The sequence below is a fragment of the Stegodyphus dumicola genome, chromosome 7, assembly GCF_044657685.1.
Source record: "Stegodyphus dumicola isolate Sdum_Otavi_A_Nest chromosome 7, ASM4465768v1".
Taxonomy (NCBI): domain Eukaryota; kingdom Metazoa; phylum Arthropoda; class Arachnida; order Araneae; family Eresidae; genus Stegodyphus; species Stegodyphus dumicola.
In genome coordinates, this window is record NC_140774.1 from 122656079 (window position 1) to 122678876 (window position 22798).

The 22798-nt window shown below is 32.3% G+C and overlaps 1 protein-coding gene across 1 annotated transcript in view; it reads left to right on the top strand.

The window, feature by feature from the left end:
- The first annotated feature begins 376 nt into the window (after positions 1 to 376).
- Positions 377 to 22798, top strand: part of LOC118181323 (pyrokinin-1 receptor-like) — a 259437-nt gene continuing 237015 nt past the window's right edge. The window contains exon 1 of the mRNA XM_035350440.2: positions 377 to 2436. Within this exon, the coding sequence (XP_035206331.1) occupies positions 1458 to 2436 (979 nt within the window). The 5' untranslated portion in view covers positions 377 to 1457. The remainder of the gene's footprint in view (positions 2437 to 22798) is intronic.

Consider the following 22798-nt stretch of genomic DNA (forward strand, 5'->3'; position numbering starts at 1 on the left):
TTCTATTTTATTAACATCATAATAATTCAATTGTCGATAACGTTTTTGTGAATAGGAGGAATAACAACTCTTTAGTTTCCAATTAGTAAATGAAAATGAAACTAAAATCCTTTTTCTATTTGATTGCCATGCATAGAAATTGCATTTGTTGAAATATCAGTAGGAAAAAAGGGAAAAGTTAACGTCATATGTCATCGCTTTTTCAAAAATTACGGAAGCAATCGTGGTCGAATCAGGCTGTCTCGAGTACAAACGCGAAGATTCCGATGGACGAACCGACGATTCTTATGCAGCACGTGATATTTTGACGTCGCGAATGAACGACCAATCACTTCAGTCTGCCGGAGGACCATGTGCTCCAGGGTTAGAGCGCGGAGTCAGAACGCGACATCCACTCGGTGAGCAATGTTTGGCTGCGGTCATCGTCGTCCATGAAGGAGGACGACGAAGAGAGAGCGTTCCATATTTTTTGCAATACCTTTTTTCGGTAGTTATTCTTCTATTCCAAAACCCCATGTAAAAGAGTATGAATAACTCTTTCTCACTGCAAAAATGTGGAAGCAGATGATAGTTTTTATTCTTTGACAGCTATATATCCGATAACGCCGGAATAATTTGACCCTCTGTGCTTTGTTTATATCTCGTGAATAAGAACATTTTATTAAGAAGCGGAAGTGCTTGAACTTCGAACATTTGACGTGAGAAAGAAAAACTGCATTACCGAAACTCATTTGGATTTCCGAACTTAGCTTATCGTCTGGTAGGATTAAGGACGTAAAAAAGCGACTAACATTCCAGACGTTATAAACAACATTCTTAAAATAACTGAGATAATGTTCTTACGAACTTGAGGTACTTATTTTGACTCTTTCAAGATAATGATCTAAGCCTGACATGCTTTTAACCGTTTAAAAATTATATTTATTAATTAATATCTTTTAAAGTTGTCGTGTTCTTAAACTCTAAACTTCGTGTTAACATAAGACTTGTTTTTATTGCTCTGCTGCTATTATTGTGTTTTTATTCCAATTACAGATTTTACAAACTGAGATTAATATTCATTATTTTGAAACTGTACAGATATTTTTATTTAAATCTTGCTATATTTAAAGTCTTTTAAAATTTTCATACGCTCTTCTATTTATAATACTTGAATGTTTATCATAAAGAAGCTTTAACTATTAATGTATCCGTCAACGTGTTGTTGCTAGCTGTGATATTTATTTATTTATATATTTGTCTTCAACTGTGTGATACCTGGAATGTAAGTGTAATGGAAGGCCATTTTCGGGAAGTTCTAACAGAAACTGATGTTTAAAGCTTAATTATCATACCACCTCTCTGAATAGGCGGCAGAATTTTGAATTTAAATGCTATGTATGCACTGATATCTAATTTGAAATATTGAATGTATTAAATAATCTTTATACATTATTCATTAGTGGATACAGTTTACAATGGCTGTCATTGATTTAAATGAGAGTGAAGACACGAATATATCCAGCAGTTATATTTTAATGAGTGAAAGTTTAGAGACGAGTATAACGTTATGTAATCCAAATGATCCAAATATAAATGTTTTGGATTGTATGAGGAAGAACTTCAGCATGGACGATCTAATTGTGACAGTTCCTAACGGAACAAATAGTTCCTTCGATTGGAGCCTAATGGGTGACCGTCAAGATCCATACGCCGTTCCCATGACCATTGTCTATATGGTCATCTTGATCACTGGAATCGTTGGCAACATCTGCACATGTATCGTCATAGCCAGAAACCGGTACATGCACACAGCGACCAATTATTACTTATTTAGCTTGGCAGTAAGCGATCTTTTGCTTCTAGTACTTGGACTTCCACAGGAAATATATCACTTGTGGTCCAGATATCCATACATATTTGGAGAAGCTTTCTGCATCATACGAGGATGGAGCTCAGAAACATCTACCAATGCTTCCATTTTAACTATCACAGCTTTTACCGTTGAAAGATATTTGGCTATATGTCATCCATTAAGAGCCCATACGATGTCCAGACTGTCCAGAGCTATTAAATTCATTATCGCCATTTGGATATGTGCTGCACTGTCTGCTATTAGCATGGGGTACCAACTAGGCATCATTTATGAGAAAGATACTCTTGGGCAAGATGTCCTGGACACTGCTACCTGTTCTGTGAAGCGCAGCTTAGACCATGCTTTCGAATGGTCTATCGGCTTGTTCTTCTTTTTTCCGGGCACTTTGCTGTGCGTACTATATGCACTGATAGGTCTTCAGCTGAGAAAGCCAACCGACATGGGTCGCAAACATGATGGCCGGTGTCTCCCGAACGTCAATGGTACATCAAAGCCTCAAGGAAAAGTGTTGAATGCCCCTGGGAAGACAGTCTGCCGTAAAAGCTCGACTTCATCTAGAAAAGATGTGATCAAAATGCTAGGTAAGTTTTCCTTTCGCTTATGTATTTTCTTAAAACATTTTAATATACTTTTTAAAATTTTTGCTATACGTAATATATAATTTAAAGAAGTTTGAATATTTTAGAATAAAAAAAAATCATCAACTGGCTACTTACTACTTCTAAGGATCCTGAATTTGATATAATTTTCGATTTGTAAGAGAATTACAAACGAAATTACGCAAAATTCTTCATTATTATAGTTAAAACAGAAAAGAAATTACCAATATTGGTAACGTAAAGTGTATTTTATCTCTTATTTTTATCCACTTGTCGAAACCTTTTAAAGCATTTGGGCAAATTCCATATTGTTTACCTTTATGCATTAATATCAGTTTAAATTATGTCTTTATATTTTAATGCAGTGTCAAATTTAAAGCGATTTTATTTTTACGCATAATTTCATATTTGCGTGTTGCTCTTAATTTATTTACCCAACTTGATTATGGCCCAAGCTTTCGAAATGCCTATAAGAATGTTTCAAATCATTTATTTGTAATACATTTCATTAACATTAAAAGATTATACGTGGTTTTGAAAAAGATTAAAAAGTTTCATAATGAATACAACTGATTTATTTGTAGTAGAATAAAATGATTTATTTGTAGTAGAATAAGTAGAATAAAATCGCTAGGATTGGCAAAATAGGCTTCAAACTCAGTACTTTAGCAATGTTGATTGATTAGCATGCTATTTTGCAATGCAAGAAAGAAGGTTATTGGTAGAGACAAATTAAAATGATATGCTTCATTAAATTTCTTTATCTTCTATATTGCATAAGATGCAGAATTTTCTATATTTAGTCATAAATTAATAACACCTCATTAGATTTCACAATTTAATGAATAAATACATTTCATTTAATGGATCTATTTTGTTTTTTGATTAAAAAAATTAAGTTGCTCAGATGAATTAGCATATTATCTGTCAACTACAATAACGTTTCAACTCCAAAAACTGTGGTATTGAGTTAACATTATGTTTGCTATAACGAAGTTCTGGAGCTTTTCCATTGTAGGACAACACGTGCCAAATAATTTTCTCTAGAATATGTTTACTTCCAGCAAGAAAATATACTTTCGTCGTCAGTTGATATCGACTGTGGTAAAATTTTCTCAAAGTAGGAAATGTATGTATTTTTCTTTCGATATAGGAAAACTATATCCACTTCTGCTGTCAATTCTCTTTCGTACATACAAAGTAAAATTAAATTAATATTAATATCCTATTTTATATGCTTAGGATAGTTTTTATCTTTTTTGTCTTAGATTTAATAATTTACACTGGATTTTGTGTTATAAGCTCTTTCGAAAGATACTGCTTTAAAAATTTAAATAAGCTATCATAGGCAATCATTCCAGGAATGAATAAATCCATTTTACATTGATACCTGTAGGAGTGAGTTCCGATTTATGATATTTTTTCTGATGACGAACAGAAAAAATTAGATGCCTTTAGCAAGGTTTCACTGTACTTGAACTGCTAAAATTTAGTTTTAGATAATTTATGATTAATGTGAGATTACCATATTTTAATTTCGATTAACTGCTGTGTGAGTAAAGTCACATCAGTCGTAATGGAACTGTATGGAACACACTAGACCTATCACCTAAAGGAAGAGATGCCTTTGTGGAGGACAGCTTAATTCTTTGTGGAGGATTTGTGCCTTTGTGGAGGACAGAAATTGGCTTGTTTTCACGTAACACACGGGAAAAATTGCGGAAACTCACATCCAGCCATTCCGTTTGCCGAGATAACTTGTGGAACCCGATTTGTCAGTGTTTAACGGTCTTATTCCTTTGCCACTAGTGACCGATCCTCAGGCTTGGTCCCGGGCGAATGGGCTGGTTCTATGGTTATCTTCATATGTAATAGGAATACGAGTCAGTGTTTTAGAAAGTCTCCTACGAAATCTTCACCAGTGGCAGATAAATAATCTAACCTAATGGTCGGCCACTTGAACTCGATTTACCAATGCATGCTTGACAACTTTGAAGCATGTTGGCAATAGTGTCGTTGATCTCCCGTTGTGGCAGTAGCGCGCATTCTTGCGGTAATGCATGTCGGAGCTCTTGGACGGTGTCTGGCGGCACACGGCGGCATCCGGCGTCCCAATATATCCAACACATGCTATAACACAGCATGTGTTGGTAGCATGTGTTATCCAACACATGCTATAGCAGCGTTCCTCAACCTTGTGACTAACGCGTACCATCTAAACAAAAATTGAAAACCTTTAGTACCACCACTACAAAGTACTACTACCATCACCCTTCTGGAATCGTTCTGGATGTTAAATCGAAACTCATCGGTAACGAGTACGTGGCCTCATTGCTCTGGCATCCAACTTCGATGTTTACAGGTCCAATTCAACCGCTTTGACATGCGATGAGGGACAAAAACCACATGTCATCGGAAATACAGTTTATCTTCATGCAGTCAACGCGATGCCTTTTGGCGGATATGGACGATTCTGCAGTAGCATAGAAAAGCGACGCTGGGCTGTCGTGCTATTAGCGATCTACGGCGTCTTGCAGATAGCAACAGGAAGCGATCATCTGTTATTGTGATAATCCTCCGGCTTCCATCTCACACTCATGTCTTCTGCAGTAGTTTTTCATCCTTTTGGTAGCGATTCCACAGCCTGTTGATGACACTTCGATAAACATTCAGCTCTCTCACAACAGCATACAGTCTTGCAACATCTCGACAGCCCTCCAACGTATTTCATTGTGTAAATGGTGTCTTCGGCTTATGATTTCCGCTTTAGCTATCTCAAATTACACGGAATTTTCTTTGCTTGAAAACTGACTTATAGGTCCGGTATGCCTCTTTTTAAGGCGCTGTGGTGTAACTGTGTGGTTGCGTTTTATGCTAGCTTTGACTATCGATTTACATTTGCGAATACCTATCAAGGTAGTATGTTTTGATTCCCCTATTCACGTACATACCTTTTCTTTTAGCGTTTGTTGCTTACTTTTTGAGCATGAGTATATATATACAGCAGTTAAGAAATGTTACTTTTGATACAATAGTTACGTGCAAATAAAATAATAGCTGCCAAAAGTATTCAAATTTAGTTTAGCGCTTCTTTGTATTAGGCTTGTTTACGCACTTTTATGAGCCAGAGCCAGCCTCATGTTAAGCAAACTGTGAAACCGGTAGGCTAACTTAATTTCATTTAGTTTTTAAGTTACTCATTACCTTTTTTTTAAGTCAAAAGTGCTGGCTTTTGCAAGCACAAGTTGGTGCCGTCTGTGAATTTTAAATTGAGTTACTAAAGGTTTCTTTGTATTCTTCTTTGGACTTTGTCATATTTAGGGATGATTTCCTACCCAGTCTTCAAACGTCGAGTTAGTGTATGCTACGTAAGAATACGAGACATTATAACACAAAGCATATTTTCTTCATATTTTACCATTAAATATATATGTTTATACTAAAATTGAAATATTAGCATTGAGTTAAGAACTGATCTGACACACGTAATTCCCGTCATAGAGTTTTTCAAAACATTATGAAGACTGCCAACTGCAAGAGTATGAGAGTTTTAATAAAATTAAATAAGCTCTTGCTGTAGTTCCCGAAGAGACAAAACTCCAATAGCAAAATGTTACACATTAATCTACCTACAACTAGCCTCTTCACCGAAAATCAAACCTTTGTCGAGCTATCAATGTTTAGCAGTTTTTGGCATTTGCCCACAAATGGGAATTTCATAATTAAGACAATTCCTTTAGAAATGTTTGTGATATGGTTTTTCATAATCCACTAACCGAACCTTTGAGAAGATTGCATTAAGAAAATAGCATTTGTTACAAATTTATTTTAAACTAATGTTCATCGTTCTCGAGAGTCGAATTTCTTGAACTCAAAATTTTCGATAAGTTGGTCTTTTCTCGAATCGCTTTAAAATAATTTTTTTTTTCCTTTCTTTCTTGATAAGTGATATCAGACAATATTCCTATGCGGCGGGAGGGTCATATCCTTAATATCCTTTGTGAAATTTTAAAGCAGGAAATAATTTATTATTATATGACCTTTTGAGATAAAATGTGAGCTTTCTTATAATGTTTCAAAAATTTTCTTAAGAAAAGCAATTTATTTTATAAACACAGTCTACATATTCCCCTTTTGAATTAACTCGAAAATGAGCTCTTTCCCATTTCGCATTTTATTTTGTACTTTAAAAGCATTTAATGCACTATTTGCCGAATATTTCATCTCAACGACTGTTTTGTTAGAGCCTGAAATTTGGTTTATAAATATATTAAATGCATTTTACAAAAGATTTTTGAAGATTAATAAGCATGTTAGTATAAAATAAACTCTGTTATAAAAGCATTAAAATTACTCAAGCAAAATAAAATTTATTTTTAATGAGCAAGATTAAAATTGTTACCACGATGGACTCATGATTCGTAAGTTTTAATATTAAATGTTGCTTTTTTCAATTTCAGAATCTTTCGTTATTTAAGTGACTAAATATATTTTTAATTCTAAAATGAAAATTGTTATTGTTGAGTAAATTTTAAGATACCTAATAACTTAATTTATTCAAAATGGATGGATAAATTTATTTTTAAGTGGTGCTTTTCGTCGATGTATCAAGTATGTCAAATTACTTGAGCAAAATTTTATTAAAGAGACACGAACCAATCCAAAATTTACATATTTTTCAAATCTATAATATTTTGTCAAAATAGTGGATTACTTATTTTAGAATGGTGGATTACTTTAAAATTACTTAGTAATAGATTAGTTTAAAATGGCTAAAAAATATTTCCAAATCTAAATATTTCAATAAAATAATTCAAGAAATTAACAAATGGAAAAGGAAGAAATATGATTTTAAACTAAAGTTGCAAGCGAAATTTCAGATTATGTTATTTTCTATTAAATAATTAAAATTAATAAAATAGTTTTAAAAAGTAAATAATCTCTTACTGATTACTAAATTCTCCCGTTAAATTTCTCCTACCGTACCGTACCTCTCTCCCCTACCGTAAATTTCTTACACCGATTTACAATGCAGCATACAGGCCAATACGGCCCAAGATACTGCACAGCCAGAGCCCAAAACACGTGTTCCGTCCTTTTATTATTTAAGTATTTGCTTAGTTTAATTTAATTAATTGATTTGTTATTAAATTTGCTTTAAATAAACTAAAAAAAAATTGAGAAAATCTTCTAAAGTGGTATATATATTTTGTATGGACTTCTTGTCAGTGTGGGATTTTATCAATGGGAACTTACATCAATGTCGGCTTTTTATCCCGTGGGGCTTTTATCAATGTTCACTTCCATCCTTGTAGGTATTTGTTGCGTAAGCAGTTATTACAGTGGGGTTTTTATGGACTTTTGTCCTTTGTGCTTTCATCCACTGATCTGGTTACCGTACAGTGTTGCTATTATCCGGTCACCGCATGAAGGTGCCGGAACCTTTATGCATGTTGGACACCCTGGGCAAACCATCCTAATCCGACCCTACTTTCTGAAGTATTAAATACATGCACACATTCTCAATTTTAGTTATCCTGCCTTTCTTATAAAATTGCATAAGTTTGCTTGTATGATCATTAAATCATACTGAATTATTTTATTGCATGATATTTATTGCTATATATTGTTAATAATTTTGAATTGTAATTAATTTTTCGCTGTGATTTTAATCCCCAAACCAATTTACTTTTTGAAACAAATATTCATATCTCTACAAGAACACAAATATGTATGTTTCTTACTTTACATGCTGTCCAATTACGGCTGGTACAATCAACGTTGTCGTTGTGTCAAAACATTTAGATCATTATATTTTCAAAAAGAAAGTCTGTACATAAAAGAATTCTAAACATGTATTATTTGATTTCCTCAGGTGTGTAGTTAAATTATAACTTCAACTTTTAATGCAGTTTTTGTTTAATAATTTCCATTTATATTTTTAGTAAAGTTTTTGATAAGTCAGAAAGGAAAAAAAAAAAACTATAAAATAACTTGTCTCACGTATCATGTCAATCCATCCTATTTGAATAAATATATCTATCGGGTTCTGCGTGTTTGTCAATGTCGAATTTCTCATAGGTAGACAAGAGTTTTTTGTGCTTCCCAAACGATACAGTGATTAATAACGTTGATTGCCGCACTGATCGGCCGGCTCGAATCCTGGAAAAGGCACGGATGTTTGTAAATCTGTAGTGTCTGCACGTAAAAGAATATAAAGTTGAACGTTCTGGTGGAGGAAGAGAGATGGGAAACGCTGCAATCCGTAGTACTTCAAAACTGTAGCGGAACTGGGCAAAGTCGTCTTATCATCTGTACGGTGCTGAAGGCTTATGATACACGCAATCTTGCCACTATAAAATTTGTGCTCTAGTTTTGTTAGGTGAAGCAAGTGAGATTACCCACAGGAACGACACAGTTTATTCTTCATTTGGAGAAGTTAGATATTTCATTTGTGTAATCATCCGAATTATAATCTATTAAGGATAAGAAAAATGAACTTAAACTGAGAATATTGGTAATATGTGATAAGTGAAACGAATTTATCGTTAAAATGCGGAAAGAAGGCTGTATGCAAAACGCAAATTCATTTCAATATGCATGTCTATTTTTATTTCAAGTTCCTGAATGAAACAAAATACAATTCTACTGCTTAACTACATTATTTAGCAACTGAAATATGAATTATATGGATGTTTTATTAGCATATGCAGTAAGCTAAAAATATAGTTCACCATTTCTCGCCCACCCCCTTTCAGAAGTTATTATGATATAAGAATATCTGGTATTTTAAGCTGGAATTAGTCCAGCTAACTTAATTGGGTGGCATAAGAAATAATATATTCAAATTTCTTTGAAACAAATATTGAAACATCCTTTAGAACTATACATCAAAGTTGAGAAAATAATTATCTTTCCTTCCCTGTGGTTTCATGGTTTAATTTTCTCACTATATTAATCATTCGGTGTTCTAATTTCTAGGCAGTCAGCTGATGATTGCTATGGTGAATATCGCTAAGCATCTGTAAACAGAGAAGACTTTTTCCCTGAAATATGCAGTACGTTAGAGATAACAAAAGTGTTTTCATACAATCATTGTAGAATGTAGAATTAATCTAGTTATCTAAACTACAAATATACGGAAATTCAGCTAGACCTAAGTTTCTAATCGAAAAGAAATATATCAATGTAAAATTTAAAATAAGCTCATTCCAAAAAATGCGATCTAATTTTGGCGTAGGTTTGTAGGTTTTAATGAAAGTCTACTGATTTCGAGGATGATCAGACACAGATCGACTTTCTTCGAAAAACATTCGCCTCATTTCAAAATTAAGTTTGCTGTCAATTTATTTCCGCTTGTTTTTAAGTTTTTAATTTAATCAATATTAAAGTTATGGATGTTAAATTAATAATTTTGCTGCTTTACGTCTATAAAAATCATGCTTTATTTTATTTGAAAATAAGTATATATATATATATATATATATATATAGTATATATATATATATATATATATATATAGTATATATATATATATATAGTATATATATATATATATATATATATAGTATATATATATATATATATATATATATATAGCTCTCTACAATATTTCTTCCTATTATATATATATATATACATGTAGAGAGAGAGAGAGTAAATAGATTGTTTATTAGTCCAAAGAGGCAGTTTTCCAAAAGGGCTATTAATTTCGTTTTGGCATTTTGCGTTGATTCACTATAAACGCCGAATCACTTTTTAAATTGTTGCTACTAAATATTAGAGCCCTGTATTATATTTAAAGGAATAAAATAATAAAGAATCTACATAAATGTATGTATGTTTCTCGCACTGTGATAAAACAACGGTAACTAGAGCCCATCAATTTTTAAATAACCTACGTCTCCACCCGAATATGGGCACCTGGAAACCCAAATATGGATTTTTGGAATTTGTTTTATTATTTATTTCATATTTTGTAAAGCATTTATGAGTTTTCAATTAAGACACTCAACGATTTTAAAGCGAGCAATGCAACACTGAACGAAAAAAAAATTCTCCAGCGCGCGAGACTGTGTATCGGAAATTCTAAAGATATGCTCTTTTAAATATTTTGTGATGTTGATGTTGAATCAAATTTTATGGTTTAAGAGCAAAGAATATCGGTAAAAAGGAAACACATAAAACGTTGAAATAGTCCCTTTGGGCGTGATGTAAAATCAGAAAGCTTTGAGATTTTTTTAATTATTATTTTGTTTTTTGTGTATTTTTTTATTTATTTACTAGAAATAAAATTTGTTCATTTCATCTTAGTAGTGTGGAAACAGAAACAACGTTTTCACACGCATTCATGGCCAGGTGAATAAATATTAATTTTATTGTTTTATTTTATTTAAAATAACAGCTGATTGGTTGTATTTTGGTATATTAAAAACATTTCTTAAGATAATTTTGTCTAAAGAATTTCGTTTTTCATTTATGATAAATAAAATTATTATATTATTTTTCTAACCTTGTAATCTTTGTTAAAATGAAATTCTGAAAATGACAAAACAAACTTGCTCGCTTGTCTTATAATTCATATGTGTTTCTCATATCGTAAAATTCGAATTCTTCGAATGTCTGGATGGTCCTTGGGCGCAATTGAGTAAAATGTTTGAAGTTCTTCTGTGACTGAGATATGAAAATATTTTTTATAGATTCCTCGCGGATTATCATACGTACTAATTTCGTTACTCATCTAAATATTGTTTTGCATGGTACATTTTATTTAATTATGTGTAAGTTAAAATGGACAAATACTGAAGAAGATAAATGATTAAGATATTGTTTTGACTAAATCCAAATATTTTTCATTTGTAAGAATAATCTTCGATGCCATTTCTCGCAATTGTTTTCAAATATACAGTCACAACAACAATAATAGTTATAATAAATAATAATAATAATAATAATAATCCTGAAATTCAGACTAGACGAATTTTATTTCATTCTTCGCATTCTATTGAAAGAATTTTGATGCCGAAATAAAATTATTTTATTTTTAAAATTTGCTTTCTGAGTTATTAGATTGCTTTAACGCTGATGAGGTTGATGTTCGACTCTTGGACAAAACATGAAAGTTTTGATTCTCAAGAGAGTTGCAAAGCGGTCCAGTTCATTGCTAAAATTCGAATCGCAAGATTTTTTTTATTTCCCAGTGCATATAAAAGTTATATTGGAAGTTTACAAACTGTAATTCGTAAAATAATTATGTTAATTGTCTTATCTTCTATGTGTTTGATAAATTATACACTGTATTTTGTCAAAAAACTTTCCTTCCCATTTGAAACTTGTTACTTGATTGAGAAGGCTTCGTTGTATGGTTTGTTTCTGCATTAATTTCCTTTTCTTTCTAAAATGTTTTGGTTTGGATAAAAAATGTGAGATTTTTTATTCTTATTCTTCTTGCATTAAAAAAATAAGGTAACTTTTCGATCGGTCATAACTCCATATTCATATAATACTACCGAAAATATTGAAATATTGAGAAATTTGCCAGTTTCTGCATTAATTACATGACCTTTTTAGAAATATTTACTACTCTAAAAAAAGAAATTTTAATCAGGTGGGGCAACTCTTATAGTAACTGTAAATTTTTGGACTTGAATAATAATTATTTTATTACTTTAATTCTTGAAAATTCAACTTTGAATCTAATATTTTGTAGAAAGCACAAGAGTTTCAGCCCAAATATAATTTCATTTCTGTATGTAAAGCTAAGAATAAAACAACATCTTAGGTGGAATTGCACATCTCATGATATTATCTTTCATTCCCTTCACTAACTTGAAGCCTATAATTACTATAAAGCCACTATTGTAAAATAAAGCTAGTCTTGTACGTACTCTACTCTGCAACTTGGGAAATAGAACCACTCACTTGTAGAATCCTTCTGAGGTCCGCTTGGACAGTCTGTGATAGACTTCACTTGATTATTCCGGACTTAGCTTCAACTACCTTATAGAATCCACTCAACGACTCAGAACTGGACTGGAATGCACCGGACCTTGCTCTTAGGAAGGACTCAGCCTCTCTGTCTTTTCTGCTTTCTCGGTTGTGCTAGAATCTGTACTGGGCTGGAATTTCTGAGTTTTATTGGTGACTGCTGTCGTTAATTGAAATATATATGCTAATATTTGGCCAATATTAGACAATAATAATATAGCTTACACATACAACACTTAAAAGCTCTGTGTTGTTTCTATTTGAAGTAATTTCGGTATAATAGTAAAGGCAAAGTTTAAAATGTTGTGAGAATTACCAGATGGTGACACAGACATAAACAATTACCAAAATAAGGCTGGCATGACACGCTGACTATTGCAAAAGTCTTTGAGTTTCCACAGACATTCAATTTATAAAAAAAAGCGCATTATCTGCGAAACGCCATAATATGTGGTACGTAAAAGTATGCGAAACCCAATAATACACAGAGATGCGGCTGGTATAACATCGCTCACTATTGGGAGAGTATTCATATCTGTACAAACGTTCAATTTTCAAAATAGTGAAGGATCTGCAAAACGCAGTAATTTAGTGTTTATACGGATTAAGAGTCTCTATATTCCGCTGGCTTTAAAGACCTTGAATATGTAGTAGGAAAAGAAAGGCACGGAACCCTAGATTCCAAGCCTATTTAGTTCTCTGAAGAAATAATAATAGATGAAAGCAAAATCATACTGTCTCTAATGCCGATGGCGATCTCAATTGTTTCGATAAAAATTTCTATGACGATGTTGAACCGCTTTATTTTTACATTACAAAATTTTAGAATTGTAATGTTTTCTCTTTGCTTTCTTCCTCCCACGATGTTTTCGTCGGCGATATCTTCACCTGCAGCCTAACGCATTTATATCATTTGGAATTACCCACGAAGCCTATTTATGTAGATTAATAACTGGTATGATATAAATTGGGAGGAAATCAGGAAATATCGCAAGATGAGACCTGTCATAGGTAAACACTTAGGAAAATGACCAGTACTTCTGGGGATATTGGTTAGCTGGTAACGGAGGACGGGAACGGATATTAATATACATCGATAATGGTAGTTGTAATGGCGTTTCATAAGAAGATCGCTTTCTAACGGGCTTAAACATGACAATTGCCGAAATGGCCAATTTTGTTATCAGTGAAATACTTTTCCAGTTCTTATTGTAGCAGCAAGCTAATTTTTATGGAATATATTACTTAATCGCTAATTAAACGTTATTTATTTCCTTATTTGTTTAATTAAGCACACGAATTCTTATTTGTTTAATAAAGCACACGAAAGCTATCAATTTCACAATCTGTAATTTATCACTTAGGTTACTTTTGGATTTGAAACTTTCTTTAAATGATTGATCTGATTTGAATACAGTGTACAATAACTTTGAATTTGTGAAATAGTAACGTTCACTAGTAAAATAAATAAATTATAAAATGATTGAAAAATGGTTCTTTTTTGGGTGTTTACGTATTAGCACAACCATTTTAGTAGAAATCAACCCCCCCCAGGTTTTCAGAATGCGCCTAGCACTGGGAAACATTCGAATAACATTCTTCAGCATTTACTATATCCAACAATATTCAAAATTCCAACAGTTTCATTAACAAATCATGATATATTTTTTCTTAAATTTAATTTTGAAATATGCATTTCTGAGATTTGTTTGCAACGAAAAACACTGCATTAAAATTTCTGCAGAAATACAGCATTTTGTCGCAAAATCTATAACAGAAAGTAATCGCTTTGAAGCTATTCTTACAGCGATTGCAAAGGAATTTCCAGGAAAAAAAAGAAATGGAAATTCGCTTGTAAGTAGGTTTATTGATTGATTTTTGAGATAAATTATTATATGCATAATAACAATATTGTTACGAATTTTGTATTTAGTTAAGTAATTTTAGTAGAATTATAATTAAAATTGTTGTATTCTTTCATACGAAATATTCTTTTCTGTATTTTAAATTTTATTTACTTAAGAGTATTTTAAAAAGCAGAAAATTAAGACGTATTATTTATTTATTTAGTTTTTTTAGTGTATTCTTTATCACTTTATAAAATTATTCGTAATTTCTTCTCACATAATACCATTATTATACTGACATAGCACACTTCTACTTCATTGTTTTTCTCAAACCGATTCTCGAATTCGTTTTGGTCCTCGGAGCAGTATTTTATGGTACTGCGTTAGCTTCTTGAAATTTCGGTGTACACCTTGGAAGGGCAGCTTTCCTGCAAATTAAGTAAGCAAACAGCTTAATTACGCAACCAGCGGAAAAAAATCCAGAACAGTCTAACCTCTAACCTTAGGCTGGTAACCAGAGAACCAACATAAGAAACAGAAACATCGGAAGGTTAATGAATGTTACTGGAAAGGAAAAGAAAAAGTAAATATTCATACTCGTGGATATACAGTCATGTGCTATAACACTGAAGAATAGTTGATACAGATCACAAGTAAACTTTATTATATTTTGGTTTTAATAAATTGAAAAGTTTCATTAATAAAATAAATTATTAAAAAATTAATTGAATATTAAACTTTGCTTGTTAAATATTTATTGAGATACATGTAAATAATAATAATTATGATAATAATAATATCGCAAAGGAAAAAAAATTCAAATTTATATTTACTTTCTATCTGAAATCTTGGTAATAATAAGTTTGGTACCTTTAGTTTTGTAGGTTACAATTTGTCGTTCAAATATATAAACATCTAAATATTAAATTCTTAGACGGATTTTCAAATAATTCTAGCATATTTCGTTAATCATTAAATAATTAAAAAATAAACATGTTAAAATTTTATAAAATTTATTTAATAAAAAATTAAAAAAGTATGAATGCTTTCTTAGTTTTTAGAGAAAATTTACCAAATAGGACAGAACTTGAGAACAAATAATGTGCTCCCTTTTTCTTATCTATTAAATTCTTCTTCCCTGCATAAATAAAGAACAGTGAAAAATCGAAACGTTTTTGATTTCTTATTGTAGCTTGACATTTGATGACGATTCGAATTTGATAAAGTTGGTAGCCTTGGAAACAAACTACTGAAAATTATCTCCTTCACGGATTGTAGATCCTTATCGGTCAACCGATCTCTCATTAATTTCCAAGTGGAAAAAAAACTGCTCATATATTAATGTACCAACCAAATAAAGCGATTATTCTTTGTGCAAAAATTCGTAACAGAGCTTATTAACTTTTTGGCACATTCGAATAAAAGTTGATAAAATCTGTATCTTCCATTTCTTTGATTGAGATTTATGTCACATTGTAAATTAATTAGCTCCATTTACAGATCTTCTGGCTCTTATCCATGTTCATTTTTAATGGAAATGGAAATAATGTAAACCTGGACTTAAAATAACTAAAATCTTGAAATATTTGCAACATCGTATTTGCTACAACTACATAATAGTCTTCGTACCGCATAAAATTTCTTCTGAGGCCCTAACTTGGGAGCACTGTCCTTGAAAATCCGTCTTCTAGACAGAAAGGCCATCGTGTAATTAATATAATAAAATTTGAATTTGCATGGATTCCAGCACATATCTTAAATCGACTTAATTAAGTATGAACTTAAGTTTAAATCACCGTCTTGCTTAACTCAAATATTATATTATTAATACTACCTGCGGGAGATTAAATTATTTGAACAAATAAAATTTTTTAAGATTAAATTAGTTTTTTATTCGAACTAGGAAAGCAAGTTCCTGACAACTGATATCTTAAGAGCAGGAAAAAAATTAAGCCGCTGAGGTTTTTGCAGACCATTAAATTTTTACTGTTGAGTGGCATACGAAACACATTTTTTCGTGCCATGTAGCTGAAGTAGTGTATGTGCTAACGGTCTTTTTATTTTCTTGCTTTTTGTTCTCTTGTGAAATCTGGCTTCCAGAATTTAGTCGCATCATAGAATCTTATAGTGGATAAAAGCAGATTTTTAAATTTACTTTTCTCGGAATCAAGTGAAAGCTGTGGCTCTTAATTTGCTTAGGAAAATTTCCTTTTTGGCTTCTGTTGAGTAATTATATTTAATGTGTATCTTAATGAAGTGATTTAATGGAACGTATAAGAAGCATTAATTCTTTGTATTTATTAAAAAGAAATTTCATGAGGGAATTTCTTAAGGTTTTTTTAGATGTAATAGTGTTTCAGACTGTAACAGTTAAATAAAAAAATATTAATTAAATAAATTTTAATAAATTAATGTTTTTGGTCAAAATATTAAATATCTATTTATTTCCCTATTTCATAAGATTATATTTTTTGCTTCAATATGCTGATGTACAAGAGAGATTTATGTCTAAAGAGAATGCCTCCGCAAAGCATGTTTCGAAGGAAACTGCACAATAATATTTAAGTTACACATAAAGAAACCAAGGAAACACCTGTGCGGCTAGCCGGCTTACTGGGATTCGAACTGGAATCTAATTACCATTTCTTAGATTATTCTTCGCAATATGATATACTAAAAGGAAAGTTGTTTAATTGGCTTTGTCTAAGTCAAACTACAGAAATATGGCTCTCCTTAGTTTTTCTTTTCAGTTTGGTTGTGCCCCCCAGTAGCAGCGTGAAAAAGACTGCTGAGATCTAGTACTTTGGCTTTGGTTCAAGTTCTGTCAATTAAGTTGATTTTATGGGTTAGTTCATTTTTATTATGGCAGGGCAAATTATTTCCTAGTAAATTGTAACTTTCAGTCGCCGACAATTTCGATGTTTTTAGCCATGATTGTAACTCAAGTTTTTGGTTTGATTATCCAAAGATGGCGAAATACGCAAGAACAATCTGACTAAATAATGCCTTTAAGGACGAATTTCTAAAGGAAGCTGGCTCGAATCACTTTAAATAGGTCAAAACCATGAAAACGAACACGCAGCCAACCATTTTGTTGGAAGAGCACTTTGTTGGGATACAAAACTGTTTCCCTTGTTTATAAATCATTTAAAAATAATTGATGAATTTAATTGTTGATTTTTTTAAAACACTCTCGAACTATCACTTGTGTCTTTGGATTTCAGTACAGGTTAGAATATAATTAAAAACAGTCACAAAAATCAACATGCTAAGCACATTGCCTTAGTGATAAAATTATAAAAACAAGCATGTAATAAAATAAGGAGAGGAATAATAAAATAATAAAATAAGGAGAGGAAGAATGAAGTAGAATATTCATTTATTTCTAGTTTAAATATATATAGATTTAAAGTGTAAAAAATACGATGGCTTTGCTCTACAGGCGAACATGCAAACCTCTAATTAACTTTCCTCAATTTCAGGATCTTTCCCTAGACCAGTACTTTCGAGAACATTCTGGCATGTTACGCAAGCGCTGCTATAAATGAAGAGTTCGCTCCACACCCCCTTTTCCACCTTAATGATGTACCGACCTGTCAAGAAATTTTATCGTCATTGTGCCCATTGGGCTTTGCTTGACACGTCGTGCCTTGCGCGATATTCCGGCGATACTAGCGTGGATAAGGATAAGGATTTTTCACGAGACTGCTCCCTGTCATCGCTGCAATAAGACCTTGCGCTGCTCTGTCCCTTCTTCTTTCCTTTGTTAGTTATGGCATCGAGAGCTTAACCTTAACCTTATTTTAATTTGAATCATTATTGGATATGCAGTTTTGGAGAATCTGAAAGAGTAAGGATCTACCATTTCAAGTGAATAAAGCTATGGAGTTTTAAAAAAAATGAAATCTTTCGGTGTTATCATTTCTGTTTTCAGCCATTCAGCCATGACCTGATTTTGATGCCAAGCTTCAGTGATGTGCTCGACTACCAAAATATCACATTAAAAATAGTCGACAGAATTCGAAATCAACATTCGCCACTCGTAGGGCCCGAAGCGGTGGCCATTTTATTGTGGAGGTACTTAAGAGATGGCCGGTTGCCACCTATGAACGGATGGACAGTTACGGCAGTGCCTTTTTCGGGATTCGATTTCAAGCTTCTCGGTACCGTTCAGGCGGCTTCCAGGTCAGATATATGTGTATGAAACGCAAAAGGAATTAAAATAAATAATACTTTTAAAATTCATTCCATATTCAATCGGAATATATCAAATGCAAAACCAAAATCCAGAAGCACAACTGCAGACTGCAAGAAAACGAGAAAAACATGCCGAAACCAAAAATCAAAAAAGAAATTTATAAAAATGGAAAACGAAATTTACATCTTTCGCTGCATCGTTATCAGAGTATTGGTGCAACAAAGAAGCAAATGAATCAGCATATTTCTGAACCAACCAAGACACTAATTGAAATTAAAAACTCCAAATAATCTCAGAAAACAATTAAAGTAATCTGTGTCTTTATCAATCAACCCCCATTAGCCGAAGTAAGCTATGTAAAAAATAGCAAATATATAGCATCAAAACATACATAAATTTTAAAATTTTAATTGAGCAGACCAAGCCCCCTTAAAATATATGCAATCCAATATATGAAAAAATAAAGATCTATCTAATTTTTAAATCCGTATGCATATATATAATATGTAAAATATAATAAAATACGACAGTTGCTATAAAATTTATTGGCGACCACAAAATTAACGATTCTAGATTTAGTGCTCTTTCCCTAAATTCATCTGTTTTCCCAAATTCGAGATTCTTCTCACAATAAATTCCATTCCTTTTCGTAAGCGCTGCTTTGTTATCCTCGCGCTGCTTCGCTTTTCAGATGCCTACGTCATTTCTTTTAAAAAACTAATGTACATAGAAATTTATGATATTTAATTATGATTGAATAATTGTCGAGCAAACTAATTGAATATGTGTTAAAATAAAGCTTGGTTATTTATCGAAATCCAGTTCGTTATCTTCATCTATATGCCTTAACCATAAGCTATGACTTCTACCGAAAGCTGTTAAAGAGTTCCAGTGTTTCCTTCTACGCATTAAATCATTCCTTATATACTATAATTTAAGCCAATAAATATATACATAATTAAAGGCAACAAAAACATATATAACTTAAGTAAATAAATAATCAATTACAAAATTTCGAATCTGAGACGGGTTACTTATTTGCATTAACATTGCATTATACTTGCATATTGGCTTAATTATACGCAAAGCATTCTATCTTTTGAAAAATCAATGTTTCATAAAATTCATTCAGAAATGAATTCGGCGAAACACTAGGTCTGCTATCTCAGGCAAAACTAACACTTAATTATGAGCTGTAGTGGTTGGTTTCTCGTTTTATATTTCCCAAACATTTCAATATGCTGTTTTTACTGCTAAATTATCCAGGCTAGCATTTCATAATAAGTAAATAAAAAAACGATGTTATTTTTTTGCTACTTATGTACATTAATTTGTAACAGCAATTGGCGCGTAATTAGTGGATTATTTTTCCAAACATGTATACATATTATTTCCTTTCTACCGTTTTCTGAATTATATAATCCGAACATTGAATTATTTTCAAAACTATTTATCTAGTTTCCTCAGCTCTTAAAGATCTCGAAATGAAAAACCTTTTCAAGACAATTTGATCATAGATGTCTTGTATCGCTGTCCATTATACTCCAAGCAATAAATTCTCCCTTTCCTAATTCTCCTAAGCTGTCCAAAACACGTGGACTTAAAAGCCCAAAGAAACATCTTGATCCTCTTATTCTTTTAACAAGCAACAAAATCTTGAAGGTCTTAAGCTGTCTGTTCAGCAGAGAAAACTTCATTTAAAGGTTTACCTTATTGCGTTTGGTAATCAATGTTCTTATTTATTGCTTTTTGCTCAAGCGTTGTTATATTCCAGGAAATCGAAACAGCTCAGAAACGGGCAATGTGTAACAGAAAAATACATGAAGTGGAAATGTCTTGTGCCACTATTTTCTGTTATGTCTTAAACGGAAGGGATTTATTAATTGCGAATAATTTTAAAGTTGATTTAAAGATGAAATACAAATTTTGTTTCTAGATTATTCGAATTTTAGAAATGATACCGACTTTTTTTTTCTCGCATGAGTGAATCTGTTCCTGCTTAAAATGTACTTATGTAAAATTCATATATGCACATGCGATATTTGATTCAGTTTGGTTTACTTGGTTATGGTAAACTACTCGAGGATATCTGCATAATGGGAGGGATATTTTCGTGGAAAGCCTTTTTTAGGAAAACGGGATGGTATTCACCTTTTACATGAGGAAAGACACAAAAACGCCTATGACGCTCTCTCGTTCGCCTATAAGATCGAATTACCCATGTTCCACGACTTAAATACTCTGCCGCTGGTGAGCCGCATATACAGGGACTCATTATATATACATACGTATTATTCATATATGCATATATATGAGACGGTATGCATGGTTATGGAAAGTGTTTAAAAGAACATTCTCATGCCGATAAGTTTCAATGTTAAAATTAAATAATGTTGCAGAAATATTAGCGTTATTCGAAGTCTTTGTTGGAGACTAGCTGCCTGCTTGTCATTAAGCCTTTTTAATAGGTTCAGTTACTTGAATATGACACAAGACGGCTATCTGCCTCTGAAGAAGTATGCATTCGGGGATGACTTTCTTAGGAAAATTGTTTCGTATTCAAGTTACTCATGTGGAAGACCACGAAAAATAACTATGCTGCCAACTTATTCTCCTAGAATGGAAGCCGGAGCAAACTGAAAGTATTTAGCGTTGTTAACCTTTCGACCACTGGTGAGGTCACCCCTTAATAATTGTTCTAAATAATGTTGCCCTCGAATGGATAAGGCTACTCAGCACCGGTAGATTATGAAGGATTGAAATCCGGAAATAAGGCTAGCTGCAAGTACGTTTTTGTGGCTCATACGTAACAAGAATCTAAATTTGTCTATAGCATTAATATTGTAGAGATATTAGGTTAATTTGGAAGCAAGCAAGATGAAAAATTAGCAACACCTTCGCCGGGAATCAAACCACGGACCTATGGAATACGCGTCCAGAGTACAGACCACCACACCACGAAGGCGGGAGAAATACCTTATATACTCCCCCTTTTATAGGGCGATTGGGGATTTTAGGGGAACCAATCGCCAAATCCTGGGTAAGGAGAATTATCATCCAACACCCTTTTAGTTCGGGGGCCACTGTAGGGACATTAGGATTTTTTGGAAACAGGCAAGATGAAAAATTAGCAACGCCTTCACCGGGAATTAAACCACGGACCTATGGAATACGCGTTCAGAATACAGACCACCACACCACGAAGGCAGGCCAAGAAGGCGGGAGAAATACCTTATATACTCCCCTTTTTATAGGGCGATTGGGGATTTTAGGGGACCCAATCGCCAAATCCTAGGTAAGGAGAATCATCATCCAACACCCTTTTAGTTCGGGCGCCACTGTAGAGACATTAGGATTTTTTGGAAACAGGAAAGATGAAAAATTAGCAGCGCCTTCACCGGGAATCGAACCACGGACCTCTGGAATACGCGCCCAGCGTGCAGACCACCACACCACGAAGGCATGCTAAGAAGGCGGGAGAAATATCTTATAATATACTTTGAGAGTATACGTAGCCTTAGGAAGACGGCTTTCGTATGTCTGCTGAAATCGAATAAATCCAAGAATTTTATATGTTTAAAAGTAACTGTTTCGCATATTCTGCATATTCCACGGTGAATCAATTTGCATAACTTTTCTGGGATTTAGCTTTTTTCATTATTAATTTTTTAAATATTTTTTTTAATTAGCTCTGTATTAGTTACGCGTTTTTTCGGAGAACTGCTTTTTGATACAGAATATTTTTGAAGCGAGTGGAAGCTTAAAATCAATAGTGTTAAATATTAGATACTTTCCGCTTATTTTGTTAGTTTAAAAACAGTGATGTATATTATCTCCATTTTCGCTAAACTAAATTTTCAGTTGCTTTTGGAAATGGGAATGAAATATATATAATTTATGCATCTTTGTATCAGTATTTAAAAAATAAAAAGTGGAATTACAGCAAATTACTAAAGTTTCAGATAAGTCTAACATTTTAAAAATTTTCTTCTCATATAACATTATGTATATAAATGGCTTGCTTTCTCGTGTTGCTTATTTTTTACAGGTATATAATAGTATGTAATATAAAATATGCAAGCAAACTAATTTTATTTTTACAAAAAATAAATTACATTTGTTATATGAGTTTTTAATTCAGAAGTAAATTCAAATTCTATTCATTAATAAGTCACGAAATTAAAGCGTTTTAATCTGAAAAAAACATTCCACTGATAGGTATTCTTGTTCAAAAATTTATATTTATAGAAAACTGGAAATTAAAGAAGATGTTGAATAAATTACGAAGATTTTAAATTTACGAGAACGGAAA